The 17,074-nt window shown below is 33.0% G+C and overlaps 2 protein-coding genes across 4 annotated transcripts in view; one reads left to right on the plus strand and one right to left on the minus strand.

The window, feature by feature from the left end:
- Window positions 1-2,495, plus strand: part of LOC129920295 (nuclear factor related to kappa-B-binding protein) — a 66,665-nt gene extending 64,170 nt beyond the window's left edge. For 2 of the 3 annotated variants that reach the window (XM_056001631.1, XM_056001632.1), the window contains exons 4-6: window positions 79-1,128; window positions 1,189-1,539; window positions 1,600-2,495. In XM_056001631.1, the coding sequence (XP_055857606.1) occupies window positions 79-1,128; window positions 1,189-1,539; window positions 1,600-1,851 (1,653 nt within the window). In that variant the 3' untranslated portion in view covers window positions 1,852-2,495. The remainder of the gene's footprint in view (window positions 1-78; window positions 1,129-1,188; window positions 1,540-1,599) is intronic. The other variant, XM_056001633.1, reaches the window with a different exon arrangement.
- A 7,836-nt stretch (window positions 2,496-10,331) lies between these two features.
- Window positions 10,332-17,074, minus strand: part of LOC129920297 (homeobox protein H2.0-like) — a 99,014-nt gene continuing 92,271 nt past the window's right edge. Inside the window, exons 3-4 of the mRNA XM_056001642.1 lie at window positions 11,136-11,554; window positions 10,332-11,077 (exon numbers count right to left, since the gene is read on the minus strand). Of these exons, the coding sequence (XP_055857617.1) occupies window positions 10,868-11,077; window positions 11,136-11,554 (629 nt within the window). The 3' untranslated portion in view covers window positions 10,332-10,867. The remainder of the gene's footprint in view (window positions 11,078-11,135; window positions 11,555-17,074) is intronic.

Raw genomic sequence — 17,074 nt, forward strand, 5'->3', positions numbered from 1 at the left:
TGATTAGGCATTCGATCACCTCGTATAAGAACGTTATTGTATAAGTAAAGGAAATCTTACATCTCATTTTCTTTGCAGAATCTTTTACAAAACTTAAAACAGCCGCAGTTTAAGTCGGTGCAAGGTTGTCAATTGGTTTCAACACAACAGCAGTCGCTGATAATTAAACAGCAACCAATTTTCTCAACACAGCAGCAGCAACAACAACAGAATACATCGCAACAACAAAAAAATTTAAACACAAATCAACAACAGCAGATATCAACGGGTACAATGACTGCTGTTAGTGTGGGTTCAGCATCTCCCAAGGCAGTTGTTGTAAGTGGCGTTGGCAACATCATTACCACGGCGCCTTCCAATATCACGCAGAATATTATAAAACATCCGACATTGCAACTCCAGCAAAATCTTGGAAAACCAATTACTGTCGTGTCACAACCACAGAATATAACTCGTCTAATAAAATCAGGTAATGTTCAGAATCAAATTATATCCCGTGCTGGCCTCAGAGCTCAATCAGTGAACCCTGTAATGGCGAAAGTTCTTACCAACACATCAGGTCAAATAATCTCCCTAGAAAGCCTCCTTCAAAAGCAAGGAGCAACTCTCCGGGTAACCAATGCGAAACCTTCACAAACTACGAACCTTATTCAACTGGCTGGTACTGCTGGCTCGCAAATTACACAGTATGCTGTTGTTTCACAAGGAAGGAATCTATTTTCTATGAGTGGGCAACAGCAACCTGCGCGTCTGATCAGTACGCAAGCATCTTCAAGCACCGTTTCTACAACAACCACACCTGCTAGCCCCGCTAGCAAACCCGTTGTAAGTTCAACACCTGCTAAACTCATCTCCACCAACCAAATCACCGCACAGCAATTGGTGAATGCCAAATTTCTAAGCAAAGGCTCGAATGTGGCTACAACATCTGCCGGAGGCATTCGAATGATCAATACTCAGAACTTTAATATAGCCAATATTCAGGGCAAACCAGTTATTATTGCCAGCAAACAAGGAGGAGCAAATATAAATCAGCAGCAACTAGGACATCAGCAAGCAGCTGGAACTGGCACCAGTGTAGTAATCGGAGGACAAACTCTAAAGCTGCAGGGCAATGTCATTTCAACCGTAAGTCGGTATTTAGGGGGGGTGTAATTTACTGCATATTCTTATTGCTTTATTTTTTAGTCTAACGTTCAGCTGATCAACAAGGCAATATCTTCAGTTGCATCTTCTGCTACAACATCGACCGTTATGATGGGCAATCAAATTCTAAAAGTTCAGCAATCCACTCCGCTGAAGCAGGGTGCAGTTGCTGCAACGACGACTCCTTTAACTACTATTGCTAGTACTAACACCGGCACGGTTGTTGTAAATAGCAATTCAGTTTTAAATCATCAGAATATGCCTACAAAAACAGTCGTACTAGGCTCCACAGGGCAAGCCATTCGGGTTCAAACGCCAAGCCAAATGCATGGAGTCAATGTTAGCGGTTCAGTTGGTGGACTTAAAAACGTAACATCTACAAGTATAGCACAGGTAAATAAGGATATTATTGAAGAGAAAATTAAGATTGCACTGCTGTTTTATTTCTTCTAGGGCACCACGATGAAGTCATCGGCTAATCGTGTAGTTTTAGCAGTGCAGGGTGGTGGTCAAATATTTCTTTCCCCCAATTTTCAGGGTGGGGCGATAAATCTTAAGTCCTTACAAGGCATGAAGGTTGTTTCCCTGGCTCAACAGCCACACCTGCAACAGCAGTCGTCGCAACCTCAACAAATTCAGCAGCAAACTCAAACTACACCCCAACAACAGCAACAACAAGGAAAAAGTAAAAGTCTGCCAAAATGAGCCACGCTCTTTCCTCATATTATAACAGGGGTTAGATATGTTATCAAAAAAAATCCAGATTTCTGATTGCTTAATCCAATGCAAGGCAATGGTTTGTAAATACAAATTAAAAAAAAAGTAAAAAATACCTTTTTCATCCACACAATTTAAATATATTTGCAATCGTAAAGGTTTTCAAAAAATACTTTTCAGATTGTGTTAAAAATTTATTTTTAAAATAATTATTACTTAAAAAACGCAATGAAAATAAAAAAAAGAATACACACACACAAAATAATTGTAGAAAATGTTGATTTAGTTATAGGAGAATTTTAAACATTTGAATAGCTTTAAGTTTGTGAATATGTTTCATTTTTAGATAAGGATTACACACTTTGATAAATATATTATATAAAATATTAAATATAGTTCTTAGAGAAGCATTGAGAGTAAGCGAGAGTGAGATATGTAAATGGTAAAATCTTAAATATATTAAAAAAAAACCTAACAAACTATGTAAAATAAAAAATAACAAAATAAAAGCCTAGTTTTATGAAACCAAAAAATTCAAAATAAATAAAAATAAAACTACACAAAGTTTTATACAAGTTATTTTTTTACGAAAAAGTACAGTACCTGCTAATCGGACCACCTCCTTTTCGGACCGCACTGAATGCTTTCCCTGCTATCTTATATATATAATTCTCCTGTGCGTTTGTTTGTGAGCCTACTCCTTCTAAACGACTGGACAGATTTTTCTGAAGTTTGGTGGGTGTGATAAGGTCCATCAGAGACAGGTTTTGTTTCATAATTGGACCCGGTAGGTGGCGCTGTTGTCGAGTTGTAGGAAAATTGCATATTCTGAACGAACGACTGGACAGATTTTTGTGAAATTTTGTGTATGTGATAAAGTCCATCCGAGACAGGATTGTTTTATAATTGGACCCGGTAGGTGGCGCTGTTGTCGAGTTTTAGGAAAATTGTATATTTTGAACGAACGACTGGACAGATTTTTGTGAAATTTTGTTTATGTGATAAGGTACGTCCGAGACAAGTTTTTTTTTATAATTGGACCCGGTAGGTGGTGCTGTTGTCGAGTTTTAGGATAATTTCATATTTTGAACGAACGACTGAACAGATTTTTGTGAAATTTTGTTTATGTGATAAGGTCCGTCCGAGACAGTTTTTTTTTTATAATTGGACCCGGTAGGTGGCGCTTTTGTCGAATTTTAGGAAAATTGCATATTTTGAACGAAAGACTGGGCAGATTTTTATGAAATGTTGTGTATGTGATAAAGTCTATCCGAGACGGGTTTTGTTTCAAAATTGGACCCGGTAGGTGGCGCTGTTGTCGAGTTTTAGGATAATTTCATATTTTGAACGAACGACTGAACAGATTTTTGTGAAATTTTGTATATGTGATAAGGTCCGTCCGAGACAGGTTTTTTTATAATTGGACCCGGTAGGTGGCGCTGTTGTCGAGTTAGGAAAATTTCATATTTTGACCAGACTGGGGGCCAATTTGGTTCTGTGAAAACGTGAATCGAAAAAAAAAACTTTTTCATTTTAGCTTTCAAACACTCTTTTCACTTTTTCGATTCATTTGAAACGAAAAACGATTCTCATTCTCATCCTATGATATCACAAATAATTTAGTGAAAAAAATATATATTTATATGAATATTTTTGATGTTTGTTTTCATTTTTTCACAGAACGAGAATAAAATGAGTGAACAAGTGAAAAGCTTTTCGTTTCACTTATTCACAGAACCAGAATTGGCCCCCTGGAGAGATTTTTCTGAAATTTGGTGGATGTGATAAGGTCCATCCGAGACAGGTTTTGTTTCATAATTGGACCCGGTAGGTGGCGCTGATGTCGAGTTATAGAAAAATTTCATATTTTGAACTAACGACTGAACAGATTTTTTGTGAAATTTTGTTTATGTGATAAGGTCCGTCCGAGACAGGTTTTTTTTTATAATTGGACCCGGTAGGTGGCGCTGTTGTCGAGTTTTAGAAGAATTGCATATTTTGACCAGACTGGAGAGATTTTTGTGTGTGGTATGGACCCAGTAGGTGTCGCTGTTGTCAAGTTATAGTTAAATTCCATATTTGAAGTCCGAATGACAGTAGATATAGATTTTTATGAAATTTTGTGTGTGTGTGTGTGTGTGTGTGATAAGGTACGTTCGAGACAGGTTTTGTTTTATAGTTGGACCTGGTATGTTGTCAAGTTATAAGCAAATTCAATATTTGGGGTTCAAAATCGCTCATATTCAAGGGTAATAAAAACAAACATGAATTAACTCTTTAAAATGTTAGTCCCGCAAAGAAAATTGTTTACCATCAGTATATCTCAATTAAATTTATGACTGCATCTTAAAATTTGTTTAAGTTGTTTCAACTACCATTAATACAATTTCCGCATAAAAATCAAATGATTTATTTTTTTTTTAAAGAAATATTTCGACGTATAAACGAATAGAATTAAGACGAAATCTTTTCATTTTTAATCGTTTTTTTTTAAGGTTTTATCCTATTGCTATTGTTTCGGTTACTGGCTCCAACATTACTCACACGGTAACGGTTTAGAAACGAACAAATACAAACTTCAATGAAACCAAAATATGTAAGAGAGAGAATACTATTTTTAAAGTGGATTAAAAATGAGCGTTGAAAGTGGATGCTACATTCCGCAAATAAAAATTTTGGAAGTTAAAACGAAAGTCAACAAAACAAAAACAATGGTTGTTTGTATAGTCGGATTACGGACGATAATTTTACGTGATAACGTCATAAGAAAACAGGTTGTTTAAACAAAAAAAAGTAAAAAGATCGTTCTTGGTGTTGGAATTCCAGGCCTCTGGTGCAAAACACAAATCATTAACAGTTTCACAAAAGAAAGGGAGAATGAGTCATATTTTTCTATAATGGCAGGCGGGATTCATCGATTTAGGCACTTTTTGCAAAAAAAAAATAAGAAGTGAAACCAGAGCCAGTTTTTGTATAGGTATTTGTGAATTATATAACCTTTATTGGTTGAATAAATTCCGATAAAAATTTGAAATAGCTGTCAAACAAATGATTTGCTTTGTTTAATATTTTAAACAGTTTTACATATGTATGTACCTATGTGTAATAGGAAAAGGTTAACACATTACAAAATCAAAAATTGGAAATAAAACTTGGAAAAGGGGGAACGAAGTCCGCCGGGTCAGCTAGTTTTTCATATAAATTTCCCTCTATAATCGGGAAAACTGCTAATCGGACCATGAAAAACCTTTATAACATTCTTTTCTTATTGTTTGATTGGACCAACAGTTAAAAATATGAAACATGTGTGTTGACTTGAATGTTCAATGAACATGAACTGTTCATGTGCATTACGCATTGTATTGTTTTTTTTTTATTACCAAATATGTAAATACACAGCTTCATAGCACAGTGGTCCAACGTCTTTAACAGCCCTATTCTGCTATTCGATTCATGTGAATCAAAGGATTCCCTTTCTTAATCATGTCAAATTGGCTTTGAAAAACTTCTAACTTTCGATAGCAAAGTGTTGTTCCCGTCTGTTTTAGAAATTGAAAAGAAAAAAAACTGTCTAGATTTAATATTAACCACCTTTTAAACACTTCTTATTTTAGACTTTCACGTGAATCGAATAGCAGAATAGGGCTGTAAAAGTCGTTGCAATAATTATAAAATCGAAAACTAATTTATTTAGGGAATATTGATCGCTTGAAGAGCTGAAAGAAAGTCGAAGACTCAGCTGGTACCAGTTTCCTCATTTTTTTTGAATATTTTCAGATTTTTGGTGTTAAAATCTGGAAACGTGCTTCAAAAACTTTATTTTTTATTGGAGCTTGTAAAAAAGACTAGTTTGTTACATTTCTGTTCCATTTATTTTTATTTTTCAATATTGCAAAATTTGAAGATTTTCGAAGAGCTCAATTTTTTTACTTTAAGTTGGGTTACAAAAATTTATCATGAAAGTCCACGAACCGAACTTTAATTTTTGAAATATTTAGTTTTGATCTAGCTGTAATCTATAAATCATACATTCGTATTTGGAGCACGTACTCCAATAAGGTATTTGAGTTTTTTTGGATAGAATACAAAATCGTGCTTTTAAAATTATAGATCGATAACTGAGACAGCTGCTTCCTTCGACCACCGACGTGTCATGTATCTCTTTATTTTATTTCTATTTTTATAAACAATGTTCAAATGAAATGACCAGTTCAATTCCTCTCCTGAAACAATTCAACCGTAATACTCGCGCTTCTAGGAATCCTCGTCAGTTTACACTTTACCCAACTTCATTTTGAAAGAGAGCAAAATAATCTTGTGCGACAACGACAAGTTTCAATCCATTTGCAGTATTCTTGCAGATTTTATTTTTAAACAACTAATGCTGTGTGCAGAATAAGGGTGAAGCCAAAAAAAAATCTGTATTTTATTTTATATTTTGTTTTATGTTTCCATTCTTATGTAGAGGGGTATTTGCATATATACATTTACCTGCTTTTTGGGATTTTGGGAACAAGAAAAAATTTGTAAAAATATAAAATAATTAAAATCTTTTTAATAACATTTTACAATACCTATTCTTTTAAGATAGCAAAATAACCTGTAGCATAGCTACTTTAATATGAATATTTACACACAAAATTATACTTATGCCTCATTTTTATACTACCAATACCAAATAATATCAATTCAAATGAAATATACAATACAAACGAAAAAAATTACCACCACAATATTTTATAACAACAATATTCAAAAGATTATTTTTGCATCAGCGGCAATCATGGCCAATGCCGTCTTTACCATAAGGGCACACGGGGCCCGTGCCCAGGGCCCCCATTCTCAGGGGGCCCCGAAGGAACGAATATTATATTCTCAAAACATTTTTGTGGGTCAGACCATCTACCAAAAAATTTTAGTTTTTATATGGCAACCAAACAATCAAATACATTTTTTTCTACACTTATACGGAAAATATATGTTTTCAAAAAGAAAACAAAATATGTGGCGTTGTATGCGGAAAAAAATTTAAATCCAAACCACCAAACCCAAGTTCAATTTTCAAAAAAAAAAAAATAAGACAATAATATTTTCAAAAAACAAGAAAAATACCTTTTTTTCCACTGTAGGTAAGATTATTTATTATTTATTAATAAAAACAACGAATTCTCTTCCAATTTCTTTTTCCTTAAATAATAATTTCGTTTGAAGTTTGCAAAACTGTAAAATTTGTAGTGCGTGTTAAAATCAGTGTAAAAATATGAGTAGATTCGTATTAAAAGACGAAAAAGAATCAATTCGTCGGCAAAAAACATCAATACTTTTTCCGTTGGAAAACGTTTGAGAAAAAACTATTGCCGGCTCGTCGACGGTACATCAATGTTTTGGTTCAATGGAAAACGCCATGGTACAATGGTTTTAATTTGAATTGCGAATTGCTCTCGTATTTAAAGATTGACACATAAAATTCATTAAATAACTTTAAAAAAAATTGTTTTTCAAAAAAAAAAAAATAATTTTTTTGTTTAATCCAAGATAATTTTTTTTTAAGTTTTCTTAGTTTTAATATCAGTATAAACCTTTATATGTAAAAATTTTCATTAAAATCGGCTGTGTCGTTTTCATTAAGAAATCGTTTCTATGGCAAGTAGGTACCGTTAATAACGGTCCAAAAAATATTTTTCTTCTTTCAAAAGTGCGGCCTTATTTGCAGCAAAACATATTTTTTTTTCAAAGCAAAATCGTTATCCGTTTTTGAGAAAATTGCAATATCTCGAAAACTTTATATTGGAGATATCCGTTGAAAAAGAGACATATAATTAAATTAAAATAAAAAGGCAAAAAATAAAAAAAACGGCTCTTGAAAATTACGTAGAAATGGTCTGTACCGAGTTTTTAGCAAATCTATCAATCCGTTTGAGCTCTTTTTTCCAATTCTTCAAACTGAAACTTATAACGGATACAGGGTACAATTATTGGCAGTGGCAACGGTTGATGTCTCGATGCACGTATTATTGGCACCCCCTTTACTTTATATGAAACGGTATATTGGCACCCCTTTTTAACCATAACCATTGCCTTTAAGCCAACCATTGTACTTATTTTACTTTCCAAAAGGGCCCCAAAATTCTTGTGTGCCCAAGGGCCCCAGGATAGTTAAAGACGGCCCTGATCATGGCAGTACGTTTTCTTTTTATTTTTCCATTCCCAACTTGATAGCAAGTAAACAAAAACAAACAACTTGCAGCAAAATATTCCAAAGGAGTTTGATGCTGAAGAACAAGTATCATTTCCTTAACCCTCTGTAGGCACACCTCTTTTTTGTGACGTGATAGGCACACGGGTGCGAATTTGGTTTATACTTTTTCATGTCGCTAGAACTTTTTTCGGTCACAATATTTAATAGAGCATTAAGTATGAAATTGATGTAGAATATTCTGAGGAATTCGAATATTGTATTCACAATTCCGAAAAAAAATATTTTCACCCATTTAAAGTTGTATTTGTTTAAGACACTGATATGCATTACGACTAATTTCAGCCAAAAAAAATGGAACCTGAAACAAATTCGCGCTGCCAGTAAGCAGTTATATCCAAAAAAGCATTTTTTGGGGTGCCTAATACTTTTGACCAAGGCTGTATATAAGAGAATTATTAAAAATAGGAAAAAAATTTGTTCTTAATTGAGTAAATTTTTTTGAATACAAACTATTTGAACTTTTTTTTAATTTTTTTTTTCAAAATTTTGTGTTTGAAATTTTTTGTTTCAAAAACTATTCATTAAAAAACATTTATTTAAAAACCAGAAAGTAATATAACTTTGTACCTCTATCGTTTAGTTTTGTAAGTGTTGCCGTTGTCTTTAAATCATTTTTTTTTTATTTAAGGTCGATTTCTTAATTTTAATTTTTTTTTTTCACATTCAAGTGCTTGGCAGACCGTTTTTGCCACGGCTGACTAGACTTTTTTTTACATCAACATACCTAGGGATGTCCTTAAACAATTGGCATATGACTGAATACTAACCAATGACCTACAATAGTTTGTAATTTTTTACACCTTTATGACAAATTTTACACATGTTCGCCACACTTACGGACAGGCAGACCAGCGGTTTCTTATATAACTCGTTGAAGACTATAATGTGGTATGACTCTGAATACTAACGGCCATATTATTCACTCTGGATTTAGTTTGGATTAAAGTTAATTTTAAATCCAATCACTTAAGGCCATATTATTCACTAGTTTAAAAAATACATCTGGATGTAAAGAAATTGAAATGTCAAAAATAAATCCAAATCCATAATATTCACTATCACACAGAGAGAAAAATACTCATTTTTAACTATTTTCATAGTTAAAATAGGGGTAACTATTTTGGATTTGGATTTATTTTTTGACATTTGACAATTTTACATCCAGATGTATATTTTAAACTAGTGAATAATAAATGCCGTAAGCAGTTACCTGCAAACTTTAGGTCGCTGGCTCTTAGACTATAGGCTGTAGCTCCTTATACAGACAGACTGAAAACATAACTTGATATCTGATACATTCATATATCGCAAGTAAAACATTAAAAAACAACATAAAATTCGTTTTTCAAAGCAATAAAACAACATCTTAAACCAAATTCAGCTCTTAAAACAAGTTATTTGGTGATTGTTATCTCAACTTTTTTTTTGTACGAATGCATACATTGATGTAGAAGCTAGTTAGATAAATATCGAAATTGTGTACATGAGTGGAGATTTGACATTTTTAATGACTGAGATTTATGGGCCCTATCGTGAATCTCCAGGGAAATTTTGTTTCCCTCAGAATATTTTTTTCCCTCGGGATGTTTTGAGTGATCGTGAATCTCCATCGGAATTTATTTCCAGGGAAAAAAAATCGTATGAACTGACGTATAAATTCCCCTGGAAAAGTGATTGCCGATACCAATAAATTACGAGGGAAACTTTTTATGATGATTTTCGTTCCCATGTTTAAAACATGGGAAACATTCTCAGGGAAATTTTTATTCACGATAGCCCCCATTTTTCTGTGGTTTTTAGCTGAATGTTGATACTTAAAAGGGCTTATGATTTTTATTGTATTAAAAGCGGTGAAAGAAATACATTACCTATTTGTTTCGATGTTTCCGTAGTCGAAATTGGGTGTGTTCACGTACGCACAGATACCCTATCCAAGATACCTAAGTATCCGCTACGTTTGTGAACACGAATCAGCTGTTCTTCAAATCTCCCATAAGATACACAAGAATCCAGACATTTTTAGGATACCTTTGGATTTTTTGCTTGTCAACACATGTGTTCGATCAGCTGAGATTTTATATGGGATTACAACAACACAAAGGTATCCGGATACCCTTGGATCGGTACGTGAACGCACCCATTTGCTGCGAAATGAAACTACATACATCACATAATTTGACCGGCAGAAAAGAAATTACTGATTGCCGATTGGATTGTGGTTGTGCTGATGGGCAGCAGCTGTATCCTCCTGTACACTATGTGGAAAAGTTGTATAACCACACCACTCCAAACCAAATCAATTACAAATACTACTTCCAAGTTCCAACCTACCGTTATGATCCAATGCACCTACCTTAAATTCAACTCTGGCTACGGCTGTGGCCCTTAAATAAATTTTAGTTCAGTTTTCTTAAATAAAAATAAATAATAAGCATCATAATTGTACAGTTTTATATAAACTATTCGAATGTATTGACAAAAAACATTCAAAGAAATTAGCCCTGTTCCTTTGGGAGGTGGCAAAGTACTACTAGTAGTTTACTAGCGATTTTCAATGGAACGCATTTTCATCGAATTCAATACAAATCCTATCTACTCGGGAAGAGGAGTATGAGTAGATGATAGTACTAGATTAACCAAAACATCTATACTATTAGTAGACCACCACCCCCAATGGAATATTGCATGCAAAATAAATAAATAAAAAAAATTATCTAGCTAATAAAACATTCATTTAAATTTATATTATTCTACGACATCTATTTCGTCTTCATCACTCTCGCTGGAGGAAGTGTAACATTTTTTTTCCACTCTGGACAAATTATTTGCTCCACCAGGAGAATTTGGATTTGATGATTGTGTATTTTGGGAAAGCACAGGTTTTTCTTGACCACTTTTAAGATTTTCTCTTGTATGTCGCCATTTCATTCTACGATTTTGGAACCAAACTTTGACCTATAAATTTAGAAAATTTAATAAAGCAAGTTGTTAACATTAAAATTTGCCTTGTTACCTGTGCATCGGTCAAGTTGAGTCTAGCTGCCAGCTTTCTTCGATCAGGCTTGGTTATGTACTTCTGCTGCTGAAACTGTATCTCTAAGCCTTTGCGTTGTAAGTTACTAAAAACTGCCCTGGACCAAGATCGTTTTCGCTTTCCACTATTTGCTATAACTCCCGATGACACAGTTGTTCCAGTTGAACCAGATGCATTTCCACTTCCATTTGGTATTGCGGTTGTACGTGGAATGTCTAAGGATTTGGAAACCGCCTGAATATTAGACTGCTGACGGAAATGTTGCTGACTGATTTGCAATGATTTCAAACCACTGAAAGGCGCCATAAGTGAAGACAACGCTGTGATTGATGTTACTGGTGGTTGCGGGTGTTGTTGGAATTTTAGTAAAGAAGAGGTCATTGATGAGTACGATAGAACTAGAAGGATAAGATTGATAAATCTCCATGAACAAAGCTATAAACAGTTTAAATTGTATGATATTTTTGTTTAAACTACATAAAAGTATTTATACCATATATGACGCCATGCCATGTATGTCTGCCGCTGCGCAAGGTAATTATTATTTGCTCTTCAGAAGAAAAGTTGTAACCTACTTGTAAGCTCATTAGAATTCACATCTGTTTCTGATGATAAAATAGATGTTTGTGGGTGCGATGCATCGATGCATGCTATGGATCCGTTGATTGGTCGCATCTTTACTAATAGCAACAAAAACAAGAAAAAAAGAACGGTGTGGCGCAAAGGATTCAATTACATCTGTTTGTTACAAATTTAATTCGAAAACAGAGATTAGTTGGTTAAGGGCGATCACATAAAGGGAAACGGTATTATGCAATGTTTTTTGTTCTAATCAAAAAAAAGCAAGCACCTCCGAGAACTCCAGCGCCTTAGCAAGAGTACCTAGTTTATAAGATTCAGGACTTCATAAATTACAAAGCCTTAACTGGCGGACACCCAATGACTCCAAGATTATCAAAATTGCTGAGAACTCACCGCTCCTGTCATAACTACAACAAAAATCAAAAAAAAAAAACTAGTGCTCTAATGGTTTTGATTCAAATTTTGTGTGTATTTGCAAATAAGGTCGTGCTTCTAAAGTAAAAAAAAATTTTTTTAACCGTTATTGATGATTTCCATTATAGAACCATTTTCTTCATTTCTTTGAAGTAGCAAGAATCTTGTTTAAGGTGGTCCACGCTTGGGAAAAATAAAATTTTCAAATAAACGTTGGGCCACCCCCTAGTTTAATTCCACATCCACATCCCATTGGTATCATCCTGTTGAATTTTCAGCCTCCTTAGAAGGGGGTGCTGATCGATATTGAAAAATTGTATTTTTTTTTGGAAAAAAGTTTAAGTTAAAAATTGCTTGAAAGTTGTGGCTGCTGTATTTATTCTGAAAAAATATCGAAATAATAATTTCTGGGGCCACTTCCAAGTAAATTTTGTCAAACAGGTAGGGTAGAGTTGCTAGTAGCCTGCCCCTTAAGGATTTTGTCTCATAAAATAAAGCACAGAAACGTCAAATATCTACATTTTCGAATAATTCTTGAAATAAAATGTACTTTATTTATTAATTTTTCGGTATGGTTAAAAAAAAGTTAATAATATTTCCCAAAAATATTTTATTTAAGTTTTTGTATAAAAAAGTCCGATTCTCCTAAATCCGGCCTTTGTTTCCTATTTTCGGCCATCTAGAGTCCCATTTCCGGCCACTGAATTTATTAGGTCAAGCTTAAATAAATTGAATGTTTTTTATTAAATTTTTGTGTTTTAAGAATTAAGAAACAATTTTGATTGTTAATAAGTTATAACATCAAATGATTCAAAAATGTATTTATTTTTCTCCATTTTTTAAACTTTTATCAATAAAAGGGGGCCGAATACTCTTGAATTTCAAACATTTTTTTGTGTTCTATCTCCGGCCCCCTTAAAATTACCAAAACTTACATCGTTTTCCTATTTTATTTAAAGAATAATATATATTTAATGAGTAAAACAACATTTCAAAGCATTAGCTCGGAAATTGTTTCCACAAAACACTAATTGCGATAGTATATAGGTTTCGGCAGTAAAATTACAAAAAACCATACCCGATTGGAACACTTCACAAAAAGTTATTTTTTTCTAAGAAAACTTAATAACAAGAATAATAAGAATATTTTTATTTTAGGAGGGGCATTGGGCACGTTCATGAAATATTAGGGACTAGATATTTAGGCAACGTCATTTTCTGACTAAATTGACTAAATTAGTTTGGATATGATGCTAAAGGCCCCAACCCATAGAATCCGTTGCGTCCGTTCCGTCAATCCATCCGTTGAAGTTGAAGGATGGGACAGAAAGGGGTGACCCATAGAATACGTCGTATGACGGATTTCTTTTTGACAGCTCACTTCAAATTCCAAGGTGTGTTCGATATTTTATCGCTGAATGTGCACTAAGGAAGCTCTGATGGAAGAAATTTTTAACTATTATTGTTGTTCTTTTTTTTAATAAAATAAAATGCACGACTAGATTTCCTGTAGGTACATGCTCTTCAGTTAAAAACAATTTTTTATAACAAATTATGAGTTGTAGGTATGAATTTGGCATAGTAAAATTGAACTCTACAACAGAATTTGAGTATTTAATTGATATAATTTATTAGATATACCATTAAATGTTACTTTTATTAAATTTTCTTCACAAATATACAATTAAAGTTCACAATTCAAAAAATCGGAGAAGAAAAGAACACAGTTCTTAGTTCTGAAATTCCCCGGTGTGCACTCAGAAACAGAAAATCGAACTGATCTATTGTTGACAACCAATGTCAAAGGATACGACGGATGAAAAAGTAGAAAGTTGGGCTACTTCTTCCGTCGAATCCGTCCGTCTACGTCCGATCCGTCGCTTATGGGTCGCTTCCCATAAGAACGTGTGTATTTTATCGAGCTGTCAGTTGAAAACTTCGACGGAACGGACGCAACGGATTCTATGGGTTGGGCCCTTAATGCTATTGTCAAATTTCGAAATTTATTTAAATATTTTACCGATCGCATTGGGAAGACAACAAATTTCACTTAACTTTAATAAATCAATAATATTAATTATAACCTATAATGCACATTTTACTCGTTTTTCACACAAATAAATTTAAATTTGCTAAATTAATTCTTTAATTAAAAACAATCTGCTGTCATGTTGACAAAAAAAACTTTCCTAAATTTTTAGGGAAAATTTTCTTGCCTAACCAGTTAGCTTTCCAATAAAATTACCTAAATTGGAAAGATTTTTTCTGACAGCTGACCAATCAGATACCGAGAAATTACCTAAATATTTAGTGCCTAACGTTTCTGAACCTGCCCATTTAAAAGAACAACATAAGAGCAACAATTTGGAATAAATCCTACAAAATCACTAGTTATAACAATTTTTCTGAAAGGTGGCCGGCTACTGGAGACGGCCGGAATTAGGCAACTCTACCCTTGTACACAGACGTTTTATTTGCACATTTTGCTTATTTTTTATTAGACCTGTTTAATGAAGAAAAACTAGAACACAGCAGATTAGAACAGCACAAATGCGTGAAAACTGTCAGAACAAAAAAGATCAGAAAAGTACGCCTTCGTTTTTATTAGGGTTGACAGTTGCCTATCAGTTTCGAAATTCAAAATAAAAAAAATATTGTTTGTTAGGATTTTTCATTCAAATAAATTAGGTAGGTATTATTTATTAGAATATTTTTTCACATTTTTAATTTTTCATCCATATTTAGAATATTCTAAGGAAATTTTTATTATTAATTATTGCTCACTTAAAAAAAAATTTTTTGATATGGTTTAAAAAGACAAGTAAAACTTAAATAAAATATTTGATTTTCAAAAAAAAAAAAAAAAATATAAAAAATCAAGATTACCTACAAAACCTAAAAATGTAACTGTAACTAGCACCCTCTTGCGCTTAAGATAGCGAACTGAAATTTCACAAGGTTAATGTTATATATAAGTGGAACAAATTTAGCGGGTGGCCCGACCGTAAACAATTTAACGGATCTAAACGATTTTTTTTTTCACCAAAACATTTTACCAAGTATACTTAAAATTGTTTAAGTCTCTTCCTTATTGAGCACAAAAAGATTGAAGAAAAATAAAAAACAAAAACACAAACAAATTTTAATTAAGTTGCACTTTATTGTTTATAACAAATAACAAAATTTACAAACAGAGAGTAACATTGAGATTATTACATGTAACACAAACAAAATTATTTAGCAAGAGCAAATAAATTAGAAGTTATTGGACTTTCTTCCATATTCATCAAATTCTTGTTGATGCTCATGCACGGTGGGCAGGAAGCATCGATAGGTTGCACAAAAATGTCGACAAAAACTGAAAGTGGGGTTGTATTTGTTGATGATTATACGTGCAAAATCCGTTGGAATTGAAATTCTAGCTGCTCCTTTTCAAAAGTTATTCATGTTTTTGTATTTCTAATCGCGACAAATTGGAATAAAAATCTTGGGGAGAGTACGATAACTTACGCGACAAGAATAATTGATAACGGTATTTTGTAGAAGAGTTTAATACAATAATTTTTTACTATGGGAGGAGGGTCCATTTCCCCCCGTTTAGGCGGGAGGGGCAATTTTCTAAAATATCACGTTAAATACAAAAAAAAAAATTATTAAAAACCAACGGCAACACTTACAGTTATGAATGATACCTTTTTCAAAAGCCAATTGAACACTTGATTCTAAAATCAATAAATCAAAATTTGGGAAAAAAGTGGAAAAAAAAACACTTTATATACTATTTTTACCAAGAATGTGAATTTAAATACGAAATAAATCAATGAAATATCAGACCAAACAAATTTTTTTTTAGAAATCACAATACTTTGTATCAACTATATGTAACTGCAGTCGATTCTAAATCCCGCTAAATCAAATAGTCATTTGAACTGTGTAGAAGCGAAAAATTTGCCAATATCCTTTTTAAGTATTTTTTAGGAGAGGAATTCGTAGTTAAAAGTTTAAAAAAGCCCTGCTTACGGTAAACGAATTTAAAAATGGCCGAATATTCAGCGGCATCTCTAGTTTTGTAGGTACAAAGAGTGATAAGTTGGTTGATATAAATTGCGAGCGTTAGCGAGCAAGAAAATTTTTTTGAAGAAACAAATTTTAACCATTCTAAGGCTTTATAAAAAAAATTATTTCGTACAATTTAATATATAAAACATTGAAAAATGGAATCTAGTTTTGTAATTGTGTGCGAAATCTGTGCGTATAAAAAAAATAAAACAACAACAAATGTTCAGACAAATGTCAAACAGAGGAGTGTGTGTGAAAGTGCGTGTGTTTGTATGCGTGAATCTTGATAAAAATCCAGAATCAGATTCTTGAATCTCAGATTCATTTTTTTGTCATTTTTTTTAATCTCAGGACGCAAATAGATCATAAAATCTGAAATTTGTCCACTATTTCCCCTCTTCACCCCCCCTTTCAGCTGTCAAATTCACAAATCTCATTCTGAGATTCGTCAATAGAAAACGACATAAATGAAATTAGCAATACTTAAAAACCAAAATTTTAAATAATCCAAGTTGTTTGACATGAGCTAATTACACTGGTCAACAAGGTTTTTGTTACAGAAACCAGGGTATACTTTTCTATAGGCTGAGCTCGAATCCGAAGTCAGAAAAATTCTATCACATCACGTTTTGGAGATATTCCCGTTAGAAAATCAAAAATGCCGATTTTTACCAGTTTTCAAAGTTATTTTTTAGCGTTTACTTATTTTTTTTTAAATTAAATTTGTAGCAGTTTCTAAAAGAATTGTGTCAAAATTTGAAAGCGATTGGTACAGAACTTTTCGATATTTGCTATTAAAAGCAAATAAATATGTGATGCCCCAAACACTTTGATTTCAAGTTATGATTTCTCGAGGAAGAAAA

The sequence above is a fragment of the Episyrphus balteatus genome, chromosome 4 (genome assembly GCF_945859705.1).
Source record: "Episyrphus balteatus chromosome 4, idEpiBalt1.1, whole genome shotgun sequence".
In the NCBI taxonomy this organism is placed as follows: Eukaryota; Metazoa; Arthropoda; class Insecta; order Diptera; family Syrphidae; genus Episyrphus; species Episyrphus balteatus.